This window comes from Myiozetetes cayanensis, unplaced genomic scaffold, assembly GCF_022539395.1.
Source record: "Myiozetetes cayanensis isolate MyiCay16 unplaced genomic scaffold, myiCay2020 scf6-25, whole genome shotgun sequence".
In the NCBI taxonomy this organism is placed as follows: Eukaryota; Metazoa; Chordata; class Aves; order Passeriformes; family Tyrannidae; genus Myiozetetes; species Myiozetetes cayanensis.
The window spans coordinates 52,859,518-52,876,717 of record NW_026087853.1 but is presented as its reverse complement, the minus strand read 5'-3'; the positions used below and the strand labels follow the sequence as shown (position 1 = coordinate 52,876,717).

Here is a 17,200-nt window from a genome sequence, read left to right as displayed (position 1 = left end):
ATGCCCCTCAATGCTTTTTCTCCCCCAACTCCCCCAGCTTTCAGGATTAAAAAGTTAGGTAAATTCTATGTTCTGGAAGGCCACAGGATATCACAAGGCAAGGTCAAATCTAGATTAAGGGACATTTTTGGGGAATAATTTTGTAATTAAGGAAAAGCCACTGCAGCAATATGAAACTCTGGAAAGTAAAGTGAATAGTTTATCTTTATAAAATTGTGGTTTTGATACATGCAATTTGTACTACACTACAAACTGTGTAGGGATTATGAAATCCCTAGAACAAATTCCTATTCAGAATATTTAACTATTCAAATAAATTATTTGAATTATATATCTATTCAGTTGTTACATTAAAAATACATAAAAGCTTTTCCCTCAAGATAGTAATTTATACAGTGTACTATGAAAATGTCGAAATTACTGCAAACAAATAATTCCTGAATCCAACTAATCCTACCAAAACAAACCAGGGAAAAATTAAAGCAGTTCAAACTTAGCCCCAGAGATCACTCCAACCTAAAGGAGTAACTTTTAAAAAAACTTTAGTAGATGCAAATAAATTTCTCCATGGTTTTAAAAACTTAAATGTTTGTTTACAAAAAAAAAATCAGCAAGTGATTTCCCTCTTTTTTTCTGTTATTATTATATCAGGATTTTGGATGGACATGAAAACCTTTGCCTTTCAAAATATTTATCTTACATTCTGCTCTTCTTTAATTATTATTCTCTTATTTATAAAAAAATGCAGGTGCAGAGCACTGTTTAAATGATTTATTTTCATGACAGTTATATACTACTTATGCTTTTACACTGAATTGGTTTAGACAGTTTCATCTCAGCCTTACACTTCACTGTACCTACTGTACTTCAATCAGTGAAAAGCAATGGTCTACTGAATTAAACCGTCAATATCAAGTATATTTGAACTTTCTTTACAGCCAAATGACTAGGACTTCTCAGGTTTGTTAGTCTAAATGGTAACAGAATTATTGCTCTGTTAACCACAGTAAATAAGTGCATTCTGAAACAGGTGAATCAACAGCAGCAGGTGAAATGATGTTTCTTTCACTGGAAGACAAGACAGCTTGCTCTCCAGAGAACACTTCCATTACATGTAAATAAATGTTCATTTTCTTAAAAAAGCAAGACACTGTGCAAATATGTAATCACTTATTACAAGATCTAAATCAGGCTAGATTTTTGCTGACCATGACATCACATGCCATCTTTGCACTTTTGTTAGTTTTCATTTGATATTATAATCAAGTTTTTCAATACTGTCATTATTTTAACACAGTATACGAATTAAATAGTAACAAACACTGGATTATTTTAAGGCACTTAAAAAAGAATACTTACATTTTTGCCCTTCTCCTGAACCTTCATCTGCAGTGTAGGGTTCTGACTTAAAGTACATATATTGTGCTTCTCCTCTGCTCTTGCCACTTTCATCGTACTCACTATCTGTTCCAGAATCTTCTTCCGCAGTGTCCCAGGTTTCCTTCTTCCCCTGATTTGCTTTTGATCGCCTACTACTCGTGATACTGTGGGAATCAAGTCCGTTGGCCAAGGGAAGCGGGGCATTGTCCACATTGCATAACGTGTCACTGCTGTGACTGGAGCTGAGGATGTCACTGTCCACTGAACTTGTGCTCCTGTCGTTATTTACATCTGAATCCGACCGTTCCTCCGACTGGAGATTTTCTGGATCAGAAATCTGAATTTGGTTTTCAAGCTCTCTGTTTTCTGCTGATGCTGAGGAATCTATTTCATTTAAAGGTGATTCAATGTTTTCAAAGTCACTGGCTTCTGTGCTTTTGCTGCTGTCTCCATTATCTCCCTCCTGCTGCTGCTGCTGCAGGGACAAGCTTTTAAGTTTTTCAGTGCTTTCTTCCAGAATTGCCTCTACAGATTTCATATTACCTACAGGTCCTTTAACTCTTTCACAGGCTTCATCCAAGTTGCCTGCACCTCCACTAGACTTCTGAAAAACCCCTCGTCTAAACTGAGATCCGGGTGCTTGCTCTGGCAATGAAACATACAGTCTGATTGTGTTTGCATGACGATCCAAAAGCTTCCATAAATGAGAATCCGTGTATGTCACGTGACGATCTAAAGACTCTGAGCTTTCAATAAATACCTGAACGTAAGATAACAGTGTTTCATCACGTGGTGTCATGTTAAATAAAAGCGACAATAGCAAAAGACAGGATTGAGCACATACTGGAAATAATGTAATCAAGAAACATCACCTTTTATAATAGAGTTAAAATACATGCTTAGAAAAAGGTAGACTAAGGAGTTTGTATTATAATAGTTTCACTTTTCCTTATTTTCATAATCATGTGAGCTGTAACCAGACTGACCAGCTGCAGTAAATGCTTATGTTCAGAAGCATATTCATAGATCACCTCATGTGCACCCTTCACCTGTACAGTAGCACTGGCTCTGGCAGCAATGAGCCTCACAACTCCAGCAGACCGTCTGCCTTCATTTTCTGCTAGAGCATCATAATAAATTTTTAAACGTGTACATGAGTAAGCAACAGTACAAATTAAACACCTCTGTTCCCTTTGTCAAAAGCCTCTGTGACAACCTGAATGGGCTCAAAGAGACTAAATAACAAGTCAGTGCCATTGTTTTGCTCATCTATAAGCCAAAGCCTTCACTAATCTTTCTTCACCCAGAAGACTTGATATTGAGCCTAAACTTCAGAAACAGAGGAGGTGCAAAATGTGCTACATGTTATGACTACTGCAGTAAAAAAGACAATGTACAAATTTAACATGTTAAAGTTATTGGAGTACTAAGTAACGATTTCTGAATGAATTGCACAACTATTACTGTAAACATTTATTAGAAGTCTTTTTACAAAAAATAATATAAATTATCTAGGGGGAATCTGCATAGTGAAAATTTAAACTGAATTTAAAATAAAGACCTACCAAAAACTTGCTTTTAGTTTTGACATTTGTTTTTTTGGGAAGTTTAATACTGAGAGCAGGTACAGTTGTTCAGAAGGTTTAGAAAAATCAGGTAGGTTTCACAGCAATACATCAGTCTGTTCCCTAACAATCTTTATCATAAGGCTGTTAACCTCACCATCATTTGAACCACTGAGGAACAACCAGATTCTCAGTCCACTCTCCTATGTACACCTGGTTTCATATACAGCCTATAGCATTCATCAGCACCACAGCACTGGGCACATAAAACCCCACACAGCACACAGCAAAATACGTGACACTCATCCATTATCAATTCTATACAGACCACGCCTTTCACAACACAACAGACAAGTGTACAAATACATAAAAAATACAAAATTTAAGAACCAGAGCACATACCTTGTTGCTCCTAAAAAAGCCTTCAGCTTTCAGTGTTTTGCTGGAAACGTTCAGGAGACGCAGGTCATTGTAGCAGCGCTCCAACACGACGCGCATCGTTTCAGCGGGCAGATGCGTGGCCTAAAACACAACACTGACAGTGAGGGAACGTGCATTGTGCATAGCTTCAAATACTGACACCAGCATTTCATTCTTCAAGATTCGATGTGTAGCAAATGTCAGTTTTTCCAAAGATGACTAGCAAATGTCAGTTTTTCCAGATGACTAGAATGGCCTGGTTTTGCAGAGAACTGGCAAATAGTTAATGCCCAGTAATATAAGAAATTAGTCTTACAATTTAGTGTATGAACCAACAGAAAATAAAAAAATATTCTTAAGTATCAGGTTTTGCACAGTGCTCACTTAATTCTTAATTAGACTGAATTCAAAATGCTGGAATTATGTTTTATAACAAATATTATATAATTACACCAACCACTGAACTATTTCACACAAAACTGAGCAAGCACGGTGTCTGTCTTCCAGTTCAATGGAAGCAGTAACATCCATGGTTTAAGACCATGTAAAAATCAATCTGCATCTTAATAACAGATAGCTGCTGGGATGAATAAGAGTTTGCACAGAGAATGTGGACAGCTTTGGATATTGAGTTTCAGTTACAACAGGGGAAGTGACACGTTGGTTCAGTTATACAGCAACAGTTCAGTAGTTCTGTCACCGACTGGGCACTCAGAGAGGTTGTTCAAGTTACTGACCAAAAAGAACATGAGCTCGACTCTTGAGCTTTCCCACAAGAGTTATTACTGAATAAGCTAATCAGTGATATGGTCAGACAGTGGCTAAGCTTGTGCAGAAGCCAGGGTGGAACTCTGGAAGGAAGCAAGAAGCAGACTGCTGCTTTTAGCAGGAGTGAGCAGATAGGCAAGCTCAACTCTAACAACTAACTTAACCCCACGCACGACTCACAGTGTGATCTGCAAAAGGTGCATGCTCTCATTTTAGATATTTAAATTATGACACATTTTCACAGCCAAGATGAATGAAAACCCTGTAATACAAGTCTTTAACGACTGCAAATTACCTTTGAAATGAGTTGTTTGAATTCTGAAACTGTTTGATTCAAATAAGCTCGTACACTTATTGGAGGAGCAACAGATTCAGTCTTTAGGTCGACTACATGAACCTTTACCATGACCTCTGTAGGGAACAGGAAAGAAAAAAAAGCACATATATATACATATAGAGAAAATTCAACAGGAAAAGAAAACACCAAAATGCTGGTCTGATATACTGGTTAAGAGGTTGCCTTAAATACATACACACAGGAAGGACTTGAAAAGAAGTCCAGTTTCAGAATTAAATTTTCCAATCAAATGTAATGCCAAAAAAGAAAAAAGTTCTAATTTGACAAATTTTAGTATACCTTAGATCTGCTTCAACTAGAAACAAATTAGCAACACAGCACAGTATGCAGTTCTAAATATGGACTTTGTAAAATTACAACAAGTTTTTCTTCTTTGGTACACCATATTGAATGTTTTACAAGTTTTATGTTTGTGCAACATATGATTTTAGTCTATCCTTTATATGTAATTACATGTCTTACCACCAGGTTTATAGCACTGGAAAATCTGGTCAGGCCTTCTTGTTTCCAGCAGTAAGTCAAACATGTACGTTGATTTGACACCTCCCAGCAATAAACCCATTGGTGTGTCCTCTTCTCCTTCATAAGACCGTTCCAAGTAGTCATGAAACTCGTCGTATTTGACAAGACGACAGCATTCCAAAGGAACAGCCTCTTCTAAATCCATCAGCTAAATCATGCACACACAACCCCCCCAACATTTAATAACAGTTTATTTGTGAATTTAGTTTTTTACCTTGCAAGTAGAAATATCTCACTTTAAATTCACTTATTTCAATTTGGTGTTAGAAAACACATACATATATATTATAGATATTATATATACAGACATGCAATATATACACATTTCCAAAATCAAAAGAGAAGCCTGCATCAAAATGCAGAAAAGAGGGAATTTTGAGAAGTATGTATACAAGCACCTGAAGACACATCCCAGAAGTACTTTCAGAGTAATATACTGCCTATCAGTTATATCATACTGCCTTTTAAAAGGGCAGGTTTTATCATTCTAATCAGAATTCAGCTGATGGCTACTGACAGAAAACTTGTACAATAACGGGAGATTGGAACACATTAAAAAAACCCCAAAAAACACCAGACACACGAAAAAACCCAACATGTAAAACCTCCCCAGAAACAACCCCCAACAAAAAACACCCATAGCCATGCCCTCCCAAACACTACCACAGCATTAGAAATTTAAAAACTTAGGACACACAATAGCAGAAAGATACATCTAACAATTAAACTATCCTGTTATGCATAGCATACCTTATAAGCTATTTCCACAGCTTCCTTCAGTGTCCTGTCCTTATGAACCTCCAATTTGTTCTCCATCATTATTTGTTTTGTAGGATGCATGCAGAACAATTTAATCTATGAAATACAAAGGGAAGAAAAATCATCATGAAGTCATTTGCAAATACCTTTCATATTAGAGCACATTTAAGTTTACAACCCATACTCAAACAATCTAACAAAATACATCTTTAGCTCTACTTCAGCTATAGGACAGCTTCCTTTCAGCTGGTTACACAACTGAAGATAGAAAATGTCAAAAGGTACACAAGGTATTTATGCGTATCAATCTTTTTGCAAGCCAGGGTACAACATTTATAACCAGAACACCTTGTAACCACAGGCACTGAGCAAATCCTCCAAAATGAAATGCACATATGAGCAACAAATGTGAAATTCCTTTTCACACAGAGGATGACACATTTTGCAATGCCAGAGAACTTCCTCATAAAACAATCACTGGATTCATAGATATAGCAGCTGACTGCCATGCTTGTAAGATCACTGAGGTCCTATTTTGTTTGTTACTATTGAATCTCTGGTTGGAAAAAATTCTGCTCTTTCTGCCAACTAACTATTTAAAATCAGTTTAAGAAACACTGTTTCACAAAGTAAGAGGCTGCAATATGAAAAGATTTAACAGTACAAAACACCTAACATGCAGTACTACATACTCTTTGGAATAATTTTGCTGAGATCAAGTGATGACAGATTAACTAGCTTTGTTTTGGTTTTAAGACCAATTCAAATTCACACAGAAGACATGAACTCAGCAAAAAATCTCTGGTGAATACCTTCAACAGATGCCTCCACTGTGTACAGGTTTCCAATTTAAAAGAATTGTTAGTACAAACACATTTATCACAATAGAGTCCTTGTGTTGTAGTAAAAAAATAGTTTTCTGTAGAAACATTGCCTACTGGCAGTGTATTCTTACTGGATTCAGCAGAAATGCTCACCTTGCAAGTGTTGCGCTCAATTTCCCGCTGCCTCTTTTCTTGTTCTTCCAATTCTCTCTCTTTCTGTACCAATTGTTTAATGTGCTCTGGATACTCATGTGCCTCAAGAAACTCTGACAGTAAAAACAAAGCAACAGTTTTAAAAAAAGACATTTTTTTCCATGGTGGGCAACACCTTAGGCATTATAGGTATATTTAACAGTTATTTTTCTTGTCTTTTCCCCTTCTCTCTTCTACACTCAAACTTCCTACTACACCACATCCTGTTCTCTTTCATGATTTAAATTAAACTGAAACAGACTTTCATTCCCCCTAATTATACATCAGCAACAAAAGAAAATGCTAGCAGAAGTGTAGTATTCCAATATCAGTATGGGAAGCTCTGCTGTTATAAGGAAATACACTAAGACTGATGACTGCACTTGAGCCTGTTTTTACAATAAAGGTAAATTCTACCCTATTAAGTGAATTAATTGATAATAAAAGTCTCAATATATCATCAATATAATGATAAAATAAATGTTACACTTAATGCAGATTAGTGTAGTTTATCCCATTGTTTCATAAAGATGAACAAAAATCAAAACACACAATACCTAATTTAAAAAAAAACCAACTTTTGCAATACAGTTGCCTAACTTACTTGCATTTCTTGTTGGATCCTTCAGTCTATATATCAGCATGTATGCGTTTGTGGAGCTGGTGGAGAAAATAACAGATATATGGATGTATGAGACAGAAGGAAATACTGGTTTCAAAAGCTGCTTTTATTTTTTTTTCCCAGTAAGGAGCTACGTCATGTATATCATAGCGATACACTAAACAAACATAATTTCAACAAATATATATTATTTTAATGATCTGAAACAGGAGTCAGGATACTTCTTACAACTATAGCATCTGCTATTAATTTAAAGCTAATATGTTAAGCACAGGTATCTTGCCCATTATTTGACTACAGTAAAACACTACCAGAAAGAAAACTATAGTACAGTACTACTAACCTAGCAAAAGCACTGGAATAATAGCCTCTGCTTCCAGAAGATCCACCATATGTTTTCTTAATATCTTCCTGAGTTATCTAAAAATAGAAAAAATAAACTTAATTTAACGATTATTTGAGGAACTGGCATTAATTAAGATGCATTTATTTTCACCAGGAAAAATGGCATTACACAATTAACATACAATAATAATTATTATTTTCAAAAAGTGTTTCTGCTTCTTTGTTGACTGCTAAAAAACTATTTCAAAATCATCTGCCTCTTCATTTTACAGTGGATGTAAACATTTTGAAAGTAGGAACTTAGAGAAACAATATAAAGATTCTTGATTGCAACAGTATCTATGGATACATGTAACACCTGCATCAGCAGGACAGGTTGAATAGCACAGTCCAGGCTGTAACAGATCTACAAACATACTTCTCTAAGCAAAAAGTTTTCATGTGTACAGAAGGCAAAATTCTAAATCCAGCCTAGTCTGTGCATGAGTAAAGGTTTCTTTGTGAACTATCCCACCTTCACCATCAAGAAATAACACTCTTTCCCCCACCATGCAAAAACAAACAGATTGATAAAAAGCCCCCTCTAGAAATCAGTTAAGCTACTGAGTGATACATATGTATATGGCAGGATATTATGGTAAGAAGATAAAACAAAGGTATTTATGTGCAGAAATACCTGCACATAAAACCAGCTTCATTATATGTAACTGAAAAAAGCCACAAAATAGAAATGTTCATCCATGAGTATACAAGATAATAAAAATACTATTTTTACCTTGCTAACATGCTGATCATTAAAGCTGTACCACTGGTCATCACTGAAAGATTTTATACAGGCATAATAATGGCCACCAGCAGCACTTCCAGAATGAACCATTACAGAAAAGAGCTCATACAGTAAAGAACTCTGTGGAGAGAAGAAAAAAGTGTGATATGTATCGAGTAAAGGAAAGCTAACTAACTGGTCATTTAAAGAAGTTTTAAAATGATTACAGGAACCTGAGTATGTAACTGGTTGGATATTACAAAGTGGATCTCTGTAACAGAAATTAATTACTGCAATAGGCACTGAACACAATCAGAGTTCTGAGATGCTGAACATTATACAGGAATTTGTAGGTACAAAGTTGAGGTCTGTTTGCTACCACCCTTCTCTGCATTCTTGAAGATTGCATTTTGCCAATTAATGTACAGAGCAACCCACCCACATACCATTCAATGCTTACGAGTCTGCATTATTTTCTCTCACACCACTCTGAGTTTGCTGTCAAACTCTTTTTTTCATAGATAAATGGGTGGAAATACAGGGCATTAAGGACATACCTTCAGTGTTGCATATAAATTAAAATTATAAAACTGAACAATACTGACTCACGAGTGTTACAAGAATATTTTAGGGTATATAGAGGAGACCCTCTTGTAAATGCTTTGCATACCCTGCATTCACTATTAAAACATCCAAACTCAAGAGCTAATGACATAACTTGACAGCTTATTTGCCTCGAGAACAAGCAGTATGAAATAACTGGCCAAAGCTACTGTCAGTACTAGGACATGCCATTTGCATTACAGACACATTACAATATTCTGGTCTTGTTCCAGTCAAGTGACTGGAATTAATTAATTATTTTCTTTTTCCCCAAGTAACATTGACAGTATTCAGAACATGACTCAAAAAACTCACTCAAATGCTTTAAGATAGATATAAACAGGGACAGATGTGGAGATTAAAATGCAAGTAGGCCTCTAATATTTATGAAAGTAACAGCTGAAGCCAAATAGCTTTCTAACAAGTCTGAATAAAAGCTATTGGCCAAGTTACAGATGAGTTCACTGAACAACAATACACGAAGTACACATTGTAGATATTACCACAAAACAAGATTTTTGATTAATTTTGTATTGGCAAGAAAACTCAATCAAGTTTGTCGAAGATCTCTGCCAGTCTTTAAGTCCCACAGAAGCACGACTGACTTGCTGCTCAATTCCTTCATATTAACTTCAGATGACTGAAGGAATATTTAACATTTAGACCCTCGACCTCATCTATTCAATTGACCAAAACTGTCCAATCTCCTACTAAGCTGCAAGACAATTTTGTAACTAAATGTGGTAGGCCTTTGACAGCTGGTCTCAAAGAGAAAACTGCTCACGACACAAAACAGTCTTCAGTTTGAGGGTCTGCTGCCAAAATGAGTGACCTGAGAATTCTCAATCTGACAAGCTGGGAAGACCTTTATTCTCAGGTGACCTCCAAATCAGTTACATTCTTTTTTTTGCTTTAGTGTCAATTTTTGTAATTTGAATAAAACACACACTCCTGACCTCTCACCTCACCCCCAATATCAGAATTGTACTTTTATCATTTTTGTGGTGGGTGTACCCCAGTCATCAACTGAGCACCCCTTCAGCCAGTCAGTCACTCCTTCCCCCAAGGGGGATGGTGGAGACAATCAGGAGAGCACAAGTGAGAAAACTTGTGGCTGGAGACAAAAAAAAGACAGTTTAATAAGTAAAGGTAATAGGAAAAAAGAAAATAATAGTGCATTAAATAAAAGGCATTACTCAGCATCCCCTGCCAGCAGATGAATGCCCAGCCAGCCTCTGAACAACAGCTACTTTGGAAAGACTCAGATTTTTACTGCTGAGCATGATGCCACACAGCAGGGAATATGGCATAGAATACCCCTCTGGTCAATTCAGGTCAGCTGTCCCAGCTATGTTGCCCTTCCAGGCTCTTGCCCACCCTTAGCCCTGTGAAACTCCCTTTACAAGGGTAGAATGAGAAATAGAGAAAGGTTCAGCACTTGTACAACGCTGTTCAAGAAAGAGGTGTGGTAACACACTGGTGTGCCATCAACACTTTGTCACAATTCCAAAACAGAGCATCATACACGGTGTTATGAAGGAAATTAACTCCATTTGAATCAAATTCAGAACACAGCACTGTTTAAACACACCTTTTCACTCCCAGCTTTAGAAATTCTTTCTGCTGTGCTGTTGCTTTCAAGGCAGATTCCTTCATCGACTCCATCATCATTAGAAAAATCATTGCTCATCTGATCGCTGTGACAACTGCCTTCATTTTCAGCTCCACTATCAGTGCAACTCTCAGTCTGGGGAGACTTCTTAAAAATAAAACATACATACTAACATTATACAACATTTAAAGTAACATGGAACAAGAAATAAAGTGTTTGTGAAGTGAAAAAATTCCAATCTGCAAACCACTGAAATTCCTCAAAAACCTAAGAGACCTCTGCAATTCAGCACCAAGAACAGACTTGTTTCTGTTGGTGTCTTCAGTCCACCTCCTTCACCAGCATTTCTGGGGTTTGTGTGCAACACATTTTGAGAGATATCAAATTAAGTGGCATAATTCATAAAACAAAGGTTTGTATGGAGTCAGAAAAGCCTCCCCTCCCCATATGTAGATCAAGGCAGTATTTCTCTTATACAGTGAAAGCTAACAAAGAGATAGAATGTTTTCAGGAATGGAATTAGGAGAATAAATTTAGCCTTCAATGCAGAACACACAGCAAATACTTTTTGGTGAATGTAATTGCACGACCTGAATTTTGGTCAAAATAGAAGAGTAAAAAGCCAGAAGATGGGTGTGAAAAATAAAATTTTTACAATCTCATTTCTACAGTATACACTATAGTAAGACTCAGAGGGAAGGAATTCATCATTAATGATTTCTGGACTAACTTCAGGATTCAGAGTCTTGTAACTTTACATCACCTGTTATGATCCATACAGATTCAGACACAGGTTTCAAAAAAATGTTCAATTGTGCATTTGCAGTATACATAGAGGTCCTGAGATTTGTGTCTTCAAAACACTGCAGATGTAAGAAATCTGAAACAGCTTCTTTATGGAACCAGGAAACCCTACACTGACTAGAGATCGCACTTCCTTTGCAGGATAAAATGAAAAAAATCCACATGGACAGATTTAAAATCTTCAAATTACAGCACTGCCAGGGCTAAGCAACAGTTTAGGTAGATGAGTGATGTTAAAATGGGTCTATAAGACCAAAATTTTAATTTTCTTAATCAGAAAGTTCAAGAAAGTTAAATAGCTTTCTCTGAAACTGAACACTTTACCTCATCTTCAACATCAATGAAGACGCTCATGTCTAACTCCTCAGGAAAAGTCATGCGGTCGTTGAGTTTAATCCTGTGCATGGTGGTGTAATCGAAGTCAAACCTCTTCAGCTGCAACGTCAGCAGATACGGAAAGTGCAAGAACCGCAGACCCTGAACGAAGCCGAGACAAGGTTATGCTCCCGCTATCAGGATTGGTATTTACCAAAACTCATTTTTGCAAATGATTTGGACAGTCTTTACCTTCCTTGCATCACATTTCTTCTTACATCGTTCACAGAAGTACTGATTTGGGCCATCAAGGATCTCAGGCTGAATGAAAGCATGCAGTGCTTCCTCCTAATAACAAAAACATGTTACCCCATTTTTAGAGAATGTTTACTGTGTAGGTACAAATCAGAATGATAAACTGACAGGGAGATTACAAACATGTACCAATATTTCAATTAAATCTACCAACAATATTTGTTTGACATAAACTTTGATACAGACACAAGAGTCAGGAAAACATGAAAAGAAATTAAACTTTTCTACCCAGCCCAAGGTAAACAGTCAAACCACAATTACTGTTAACTATATCTCATTCAGTATTTGATGAATCCCAATTGTCTGTTTTAATAAACTTAAAAAATGAAATTACATTTACTCCTGTTATCTTGCACATCACATTTAGTCGTGTCTATAGAGTCAACTGCTGTGAAAACGAGCTTATTTTTTAATTCTGCTTTGTCCCCTGTTCTCCCAAAATTCTGAGATGGTTCTTCTGTATTTCTAAAGAAGTTTTTCCCAAGAAATACCATCCAATATTTACAGGTAGAAGAAGGAGGTGGGAGGAAAAAATGTTACTCAGTTCGCAAATGCCCTCTGTGAAGACAGCCTTAGTCCTATTCTACAAAGGGTCTTGGGAAACTACATTTGAAGATGCTGTTTTTAAGTGAAAGGTGAGGAAGGGACTGAGGGAGAGTATTTGAGTTTTGCTCTCAAGGAAGTGAGAATCTGATACGGACATCTCCTATAAAGGCAGAACTAGTTTCCTAGTGCAAACCTATAATAACTGGAATTTTGTTCTCTGACAGCTGTCTAGTTTGGGGCAGTTCAAAAACCCCCAAAATTCCATCACTAATGCTTACATGCAGGCGTTTAATGATTTCTACTTTGCGCCTCTACAGCAAACAGTATTCAAAATACAACCAAACTGATCAGATTTGTCTTCTCCATAAATTATTTGCTGCAATGACACTGCTCGTAAGTTGAATATATTTTAGAACAAACTTTTTCAAGTAAAATGCACTAAGAATACTGAGATGGGTTCAGTGAAGAATTTTACCCTGAAATTTTAAAAGTTAAAACCTATAACCCAGTCAGCTTCCAAGTCAAGAGGCTCTGGGTGTCTGAACTTCAAGGGGAGAGCAAAACCTCTCTGTTCACCTATGGAGGTCAAAACAAATTCATCTTAACATTTAGGTACTTAGTTTAAAGCAAATATAATCAACAGAAACAATGCTTTTAAAATCATCATCTCCTTATGAAGGGCTGTAGCTGTTCCCTGAAGCCTGAATAGTAAGAAGGGGTTTAACTGGGCGGAGTAAACTCACCAATCATAACATGGTTGGTGCAGAACTTAAGACTTCTGTCTAAATCGTCTTGTTTGGCAAGTCCCACTTTGGGATGAAATCAAGGATAAGTCAAGTTCTTGAAAAAGCCCCAAATTCTTCCCTTCTTCCTTTCCAAGAACTCAGGCAAGCAGAAAGAAAAACAACAAAGCAGATAACTTACAAAAGCTCTGTTGCTGTTTTAGGAGAAAGGACTTTCAAAACAGGACTGTATTTCAGGTGACAACTATTCACAAACGCAAAATGTGCCAAACTCAACAGAACAACTGCACAATGAAGGCAGTCGTGTCAGTTTTTGGATACAGCCAGAAGGGCCTTTGAACAGCCCTGAAATCACAGCTCTTGGGCAGAGAGACTCTCTAGACACAAGAAAACCTTTTAACAGTCTGAACTGAATTGTTGTTTATGTCCTTACTTCCTAAATGCTACAGAGGCTGAGTTGCTTTTTACTCAAGGGCCACAAATAGCTTACATTTGGTAATATTATGCACTGAAATGTGAGGAATCTCACTCTAAATTCTGAAAGACCTAGCAAGTTATAACCTTGCTTAAAAAGGGGAAGAAATGGATTACTGCATTTTGACTATTATGCAGAACTATGTAAATGAAAGCAAAAGAAGTTAATAGCCAACATAGAAAACATGAATCAGAACACATCACATAATGAAATAATAATAATCACATAGTGACAGAACTCTCTCTTAACGAAGCAAACATCAGTTAAGGCAATGTAAGTATATTTTGAGTGTAAGAAAAAAGTTGCCATTCATGCATCAACATGAATATAAATGGGAAAATACAAAGGATGGGACGTGAATGATTGTGTAATGCTTATGTAGACTCATGTGATGTGCAATTTAACAAGGAAATATACTCTAAATTTTTACACAAGGCAAAAAGTGATGATGCTTCAGACCCCTGAAAATGCAGTACTATTACACTACTCTTGTGGTTTCACTGCTTACCACACATAGTGAGCTGTGCTTTGAAAAGCCTGATTACAACTCCTGGGAACTGCATTACTTCTCAGCTATATAAATAGCCATGTATTTTTCAATCCTTGTGTAAGCAGCATTGCTGTTCCCCTGGTTTACTCATTTGTCTCCTATACAATCTTTACACCCAAGTTAGTTCTGCTGATTAGGATGTCTCTCAATACAATTCCTATTCTAGTGCAGCTCCCTACTTTCTACCCTGACAGTTTACTCAGCAAAACCAGTGCCAAAGCTTCTCCACTGCACAGCTATCACACCACAACCCCACTGCTGAGCAGCTCTGCTTCAAGAGTCCATGTTGCCTTTGAAGTTACCTTCAAAGTGGTGACTTGGAGTTACAAAGCACTTCCAACATTCCCTACACACACTTCAAAATATACCATAAATGATCAAGCAATAGATGAGTGTGACAAAAGCCATTTAAACTTCTTTAGAATTCAAAGAATCAAAAGAACAATACAGACTGAAAGAAACTTCTGGAGAACACCTGACCTTAACCCCCTGCTCAGATCAGGTCCAACTTCAAGCACGTTGCTTAGCCAAGTTCTGATTATATCCAGTTTTTAATATTCTATCTACTAAGAGATTTCTATCACTTAGCATATTAAAATGCCAAAAAAACCCAGTTCAAACTAATTATTGTCTGGCTAGAGAGGCACTTCAGACAACCTCCTCTCGACAAAAACACATTATGATCTAATGAGCAGTTTGACAAGTAGCATACTGCATTTGTAAATGTGTAAATTTGTAAAAAATAGGAGCAGCAAAACCTCTATGAAAAAAATACACAACAAATAGCATTTATGCAAAACTGCTCCTGAAAAAAACTAGCAACTAACTGCCATCTCAGATTTTCAGAGCTCATCAGTTTTTCCATGTTCAAAGACCTCACTGTTACCAACTTAGCTTAAAAAAAAAGTAAGTATCACCTCATCTTTATTCCACCTTCAAAAGTTTGGCAAGGACACTATAAGTAAGTTCACATAGAAGTCCAAGTTAATTTCTGCCCAAAAAAGGACTACTTGTTTGCATACTTACACCCTCATAAGAAAAGCTAGCCAACAACAGACCTTGAAAACTAACAACACTTAACAAAAAACAACTGGACTTGCTACATCTCCAGAATACTTGCTTTATTACTAGTCTTCTGGTATTACAAAACAACTTTCACTGTTTTCGAGTAACATAATTTCAGCATCACTGCCAGTTCCCTCTTGCATCTACTTTTCTCTCAGCTGTTCATCTTGCAAAATTTTTAAGTTTTTTTTTTCTACTGCAAAACACTTCAACTTATGTCTAATGCTGTTAATGTCAGGCACCTATATAGAAGATAATAATACCTACAAAAATGAGTATGTGAACTGCTGCTCTATTTACCTCCCTGAAATAAGCTATATATTTTTACGTCTGTATTTCTACTGACCTCAAGACAAGACTGATTTTTTTGACACCATGCCCTTGAAAAATGCAGATATCGTAAGTACTTTTTCAGAAAACATCTTGAGTTACACACTGATAGTGTGCCAGAGCTGCCCTAATGAGTTTGCAGCTATGCAGTCTTACAACATGAACCTGGGGGATGGAGTGAGGAATCAGAAAAAAAAATTCCATATGCAAACCTTAAGACCACACTGAAGAATTTCAGAATTAGAAAATAAAGCAAGCATAACATTACCCTTCCCAGTTCCTTAATGTTCCCATGTATTGAGAAGTATGACATAAATATTTACAAATAAATCAACATTTCAAGTATCTACATTTTTTTGGTAGTACACAATGTCGAACAGTGGGATAATACTCTTTATAAGGTATTCTAGAGATTAACCTTACTTAAGGCTCATCCATCTCTTATTAGAAAGTAATGGAAAATCACTTACCTCTAACTAGAGTTCTTTGAAGGTAGTATCCTCCTTAGATCCCCTATCTTGGGTTGTGTCGCCTGCTGCAAGTTCCCTCAGGAGCTGACTAGCAAGGTCTAAAAAGTTTTACATTCCCTTCTATAAGCCCTATTAGCGCATGTGTGAAGTTTTGGATCTCTCATTCATGCCCTTTTACCTACACCTACTAAATCACCATCATCTATGGATCAATGGAGGATACTACCTTCAGAGAATTCCATTTAGAAACAGGCGATTTTTCCCTTCTCCAAAAGCAAGTATCCTCCATATCTCCCCACTGCTGAAGACTACAGAGCTTAAAATTACATCTGCTATAGATAATACAAATGCAGGGAGGAGAATCAACTGATTATAATCAGAGTATGAATTAAAAAAAGCTCAAAATTGAAGCAGCAATACAAGTTGCAACCATGTAAGTTTGTGTAACAAAAAATCTTAAAATTATTTTCCTCAGTGTTGTAAACCCAGTAAATGCTGATTTACAGGAGAAATATCAAATACTGTTAAAAGTAATCTGATATTTAAGTTCTTATTCGTTCAAGTTTTCTGTGTTTTTATGAATAGGCAAAGTCTTTTTTTTTTTTTTAGCATTCCACTATATTCTTCACTAAAGAGAAAAATTTTCAATCTGAGAGACATGTACAATGCATTGTTAAATGTGGAGTCCAACTACATGAACTGAATAGTCTTCATTACTTTAACAGATCACAAAAACCTCACTATTGAATAAAAATTACAAAAAAATATTTTGGTTCAGTGAATATGGGTAGATATTACCTTTAAAAGGTGAAAAGGGAAGCCATCTGTATAAAATATCAATCTGTATCAAG

The 17,200-nt window shown here is 36.4% G+C and overlaps 1 protein-coding gene across 3 annotated transcripts in view; it reads right to left on the bottom strand.

Moving 5' to 3' along the window:
* Positions 1 to 17,200, bottom strand: part of USP47 (ubiquitin specific peptidase 47) — a 53,153-nt gene that overhangs the window by 8,761 nt on the left and 27,192 nt on the right. For 2 of the 3 annotated variants that reach the window (XM_050335464.1, XM_050335461.1), the window contains exons 9-20: positions 12,108 to 12,203; positions 11,865 to 12,017; positions 10,716 to 10,883; positions 8,531 to 8,662; positions 7,754 to 7,830; positions 7,393 to 7,448; positions 6,750 to 6,862; positions 5,764 to 5,868; positions 4,954 to 5,161; positions 4,429 to 4,544; positions 3,348 to 3,467; positions 1,360 to 2,140 (exon numbers count right to left, since the gene is read on the bottom strand). In XM_050335464.1, the coding sequence (XP_050191421.1) occupies positions 1,360 to 2,140; positions 3,348 to 3,467; positions 4,429 to 4,544; positions 4,954 to 5,161; positions 5,764 to 5,868; positions 6,750 to 6,862; positions 7,393 to 7,448; positions 7,754 to 7,830; positions 8,531 to 8,662; positions 10,716 to 10,883; positions 11,865 to 12,017; positions 12,108 to 12,203 (2,125 nt within the window). The remainder of the gene's footprint in view (positions 1 to 1,359; positions 2,141 to 3,347; positions 3,468 to 4,428; positions 4,545 to 4,953; positions 5,162 to 5,763; positions 5,869 to 6,749; positions 6,863 to 7,392; positions 7,449 to 7,753; positions 7,831 to 8,530; positions 8,663 to 10,715; positions 10,884 to 11,864; positions 12,018 to 12,107; positions 12,204 to 17,200) is intronic. The other variant, XM_050335462.1, reaches the window with a different exon arrangement.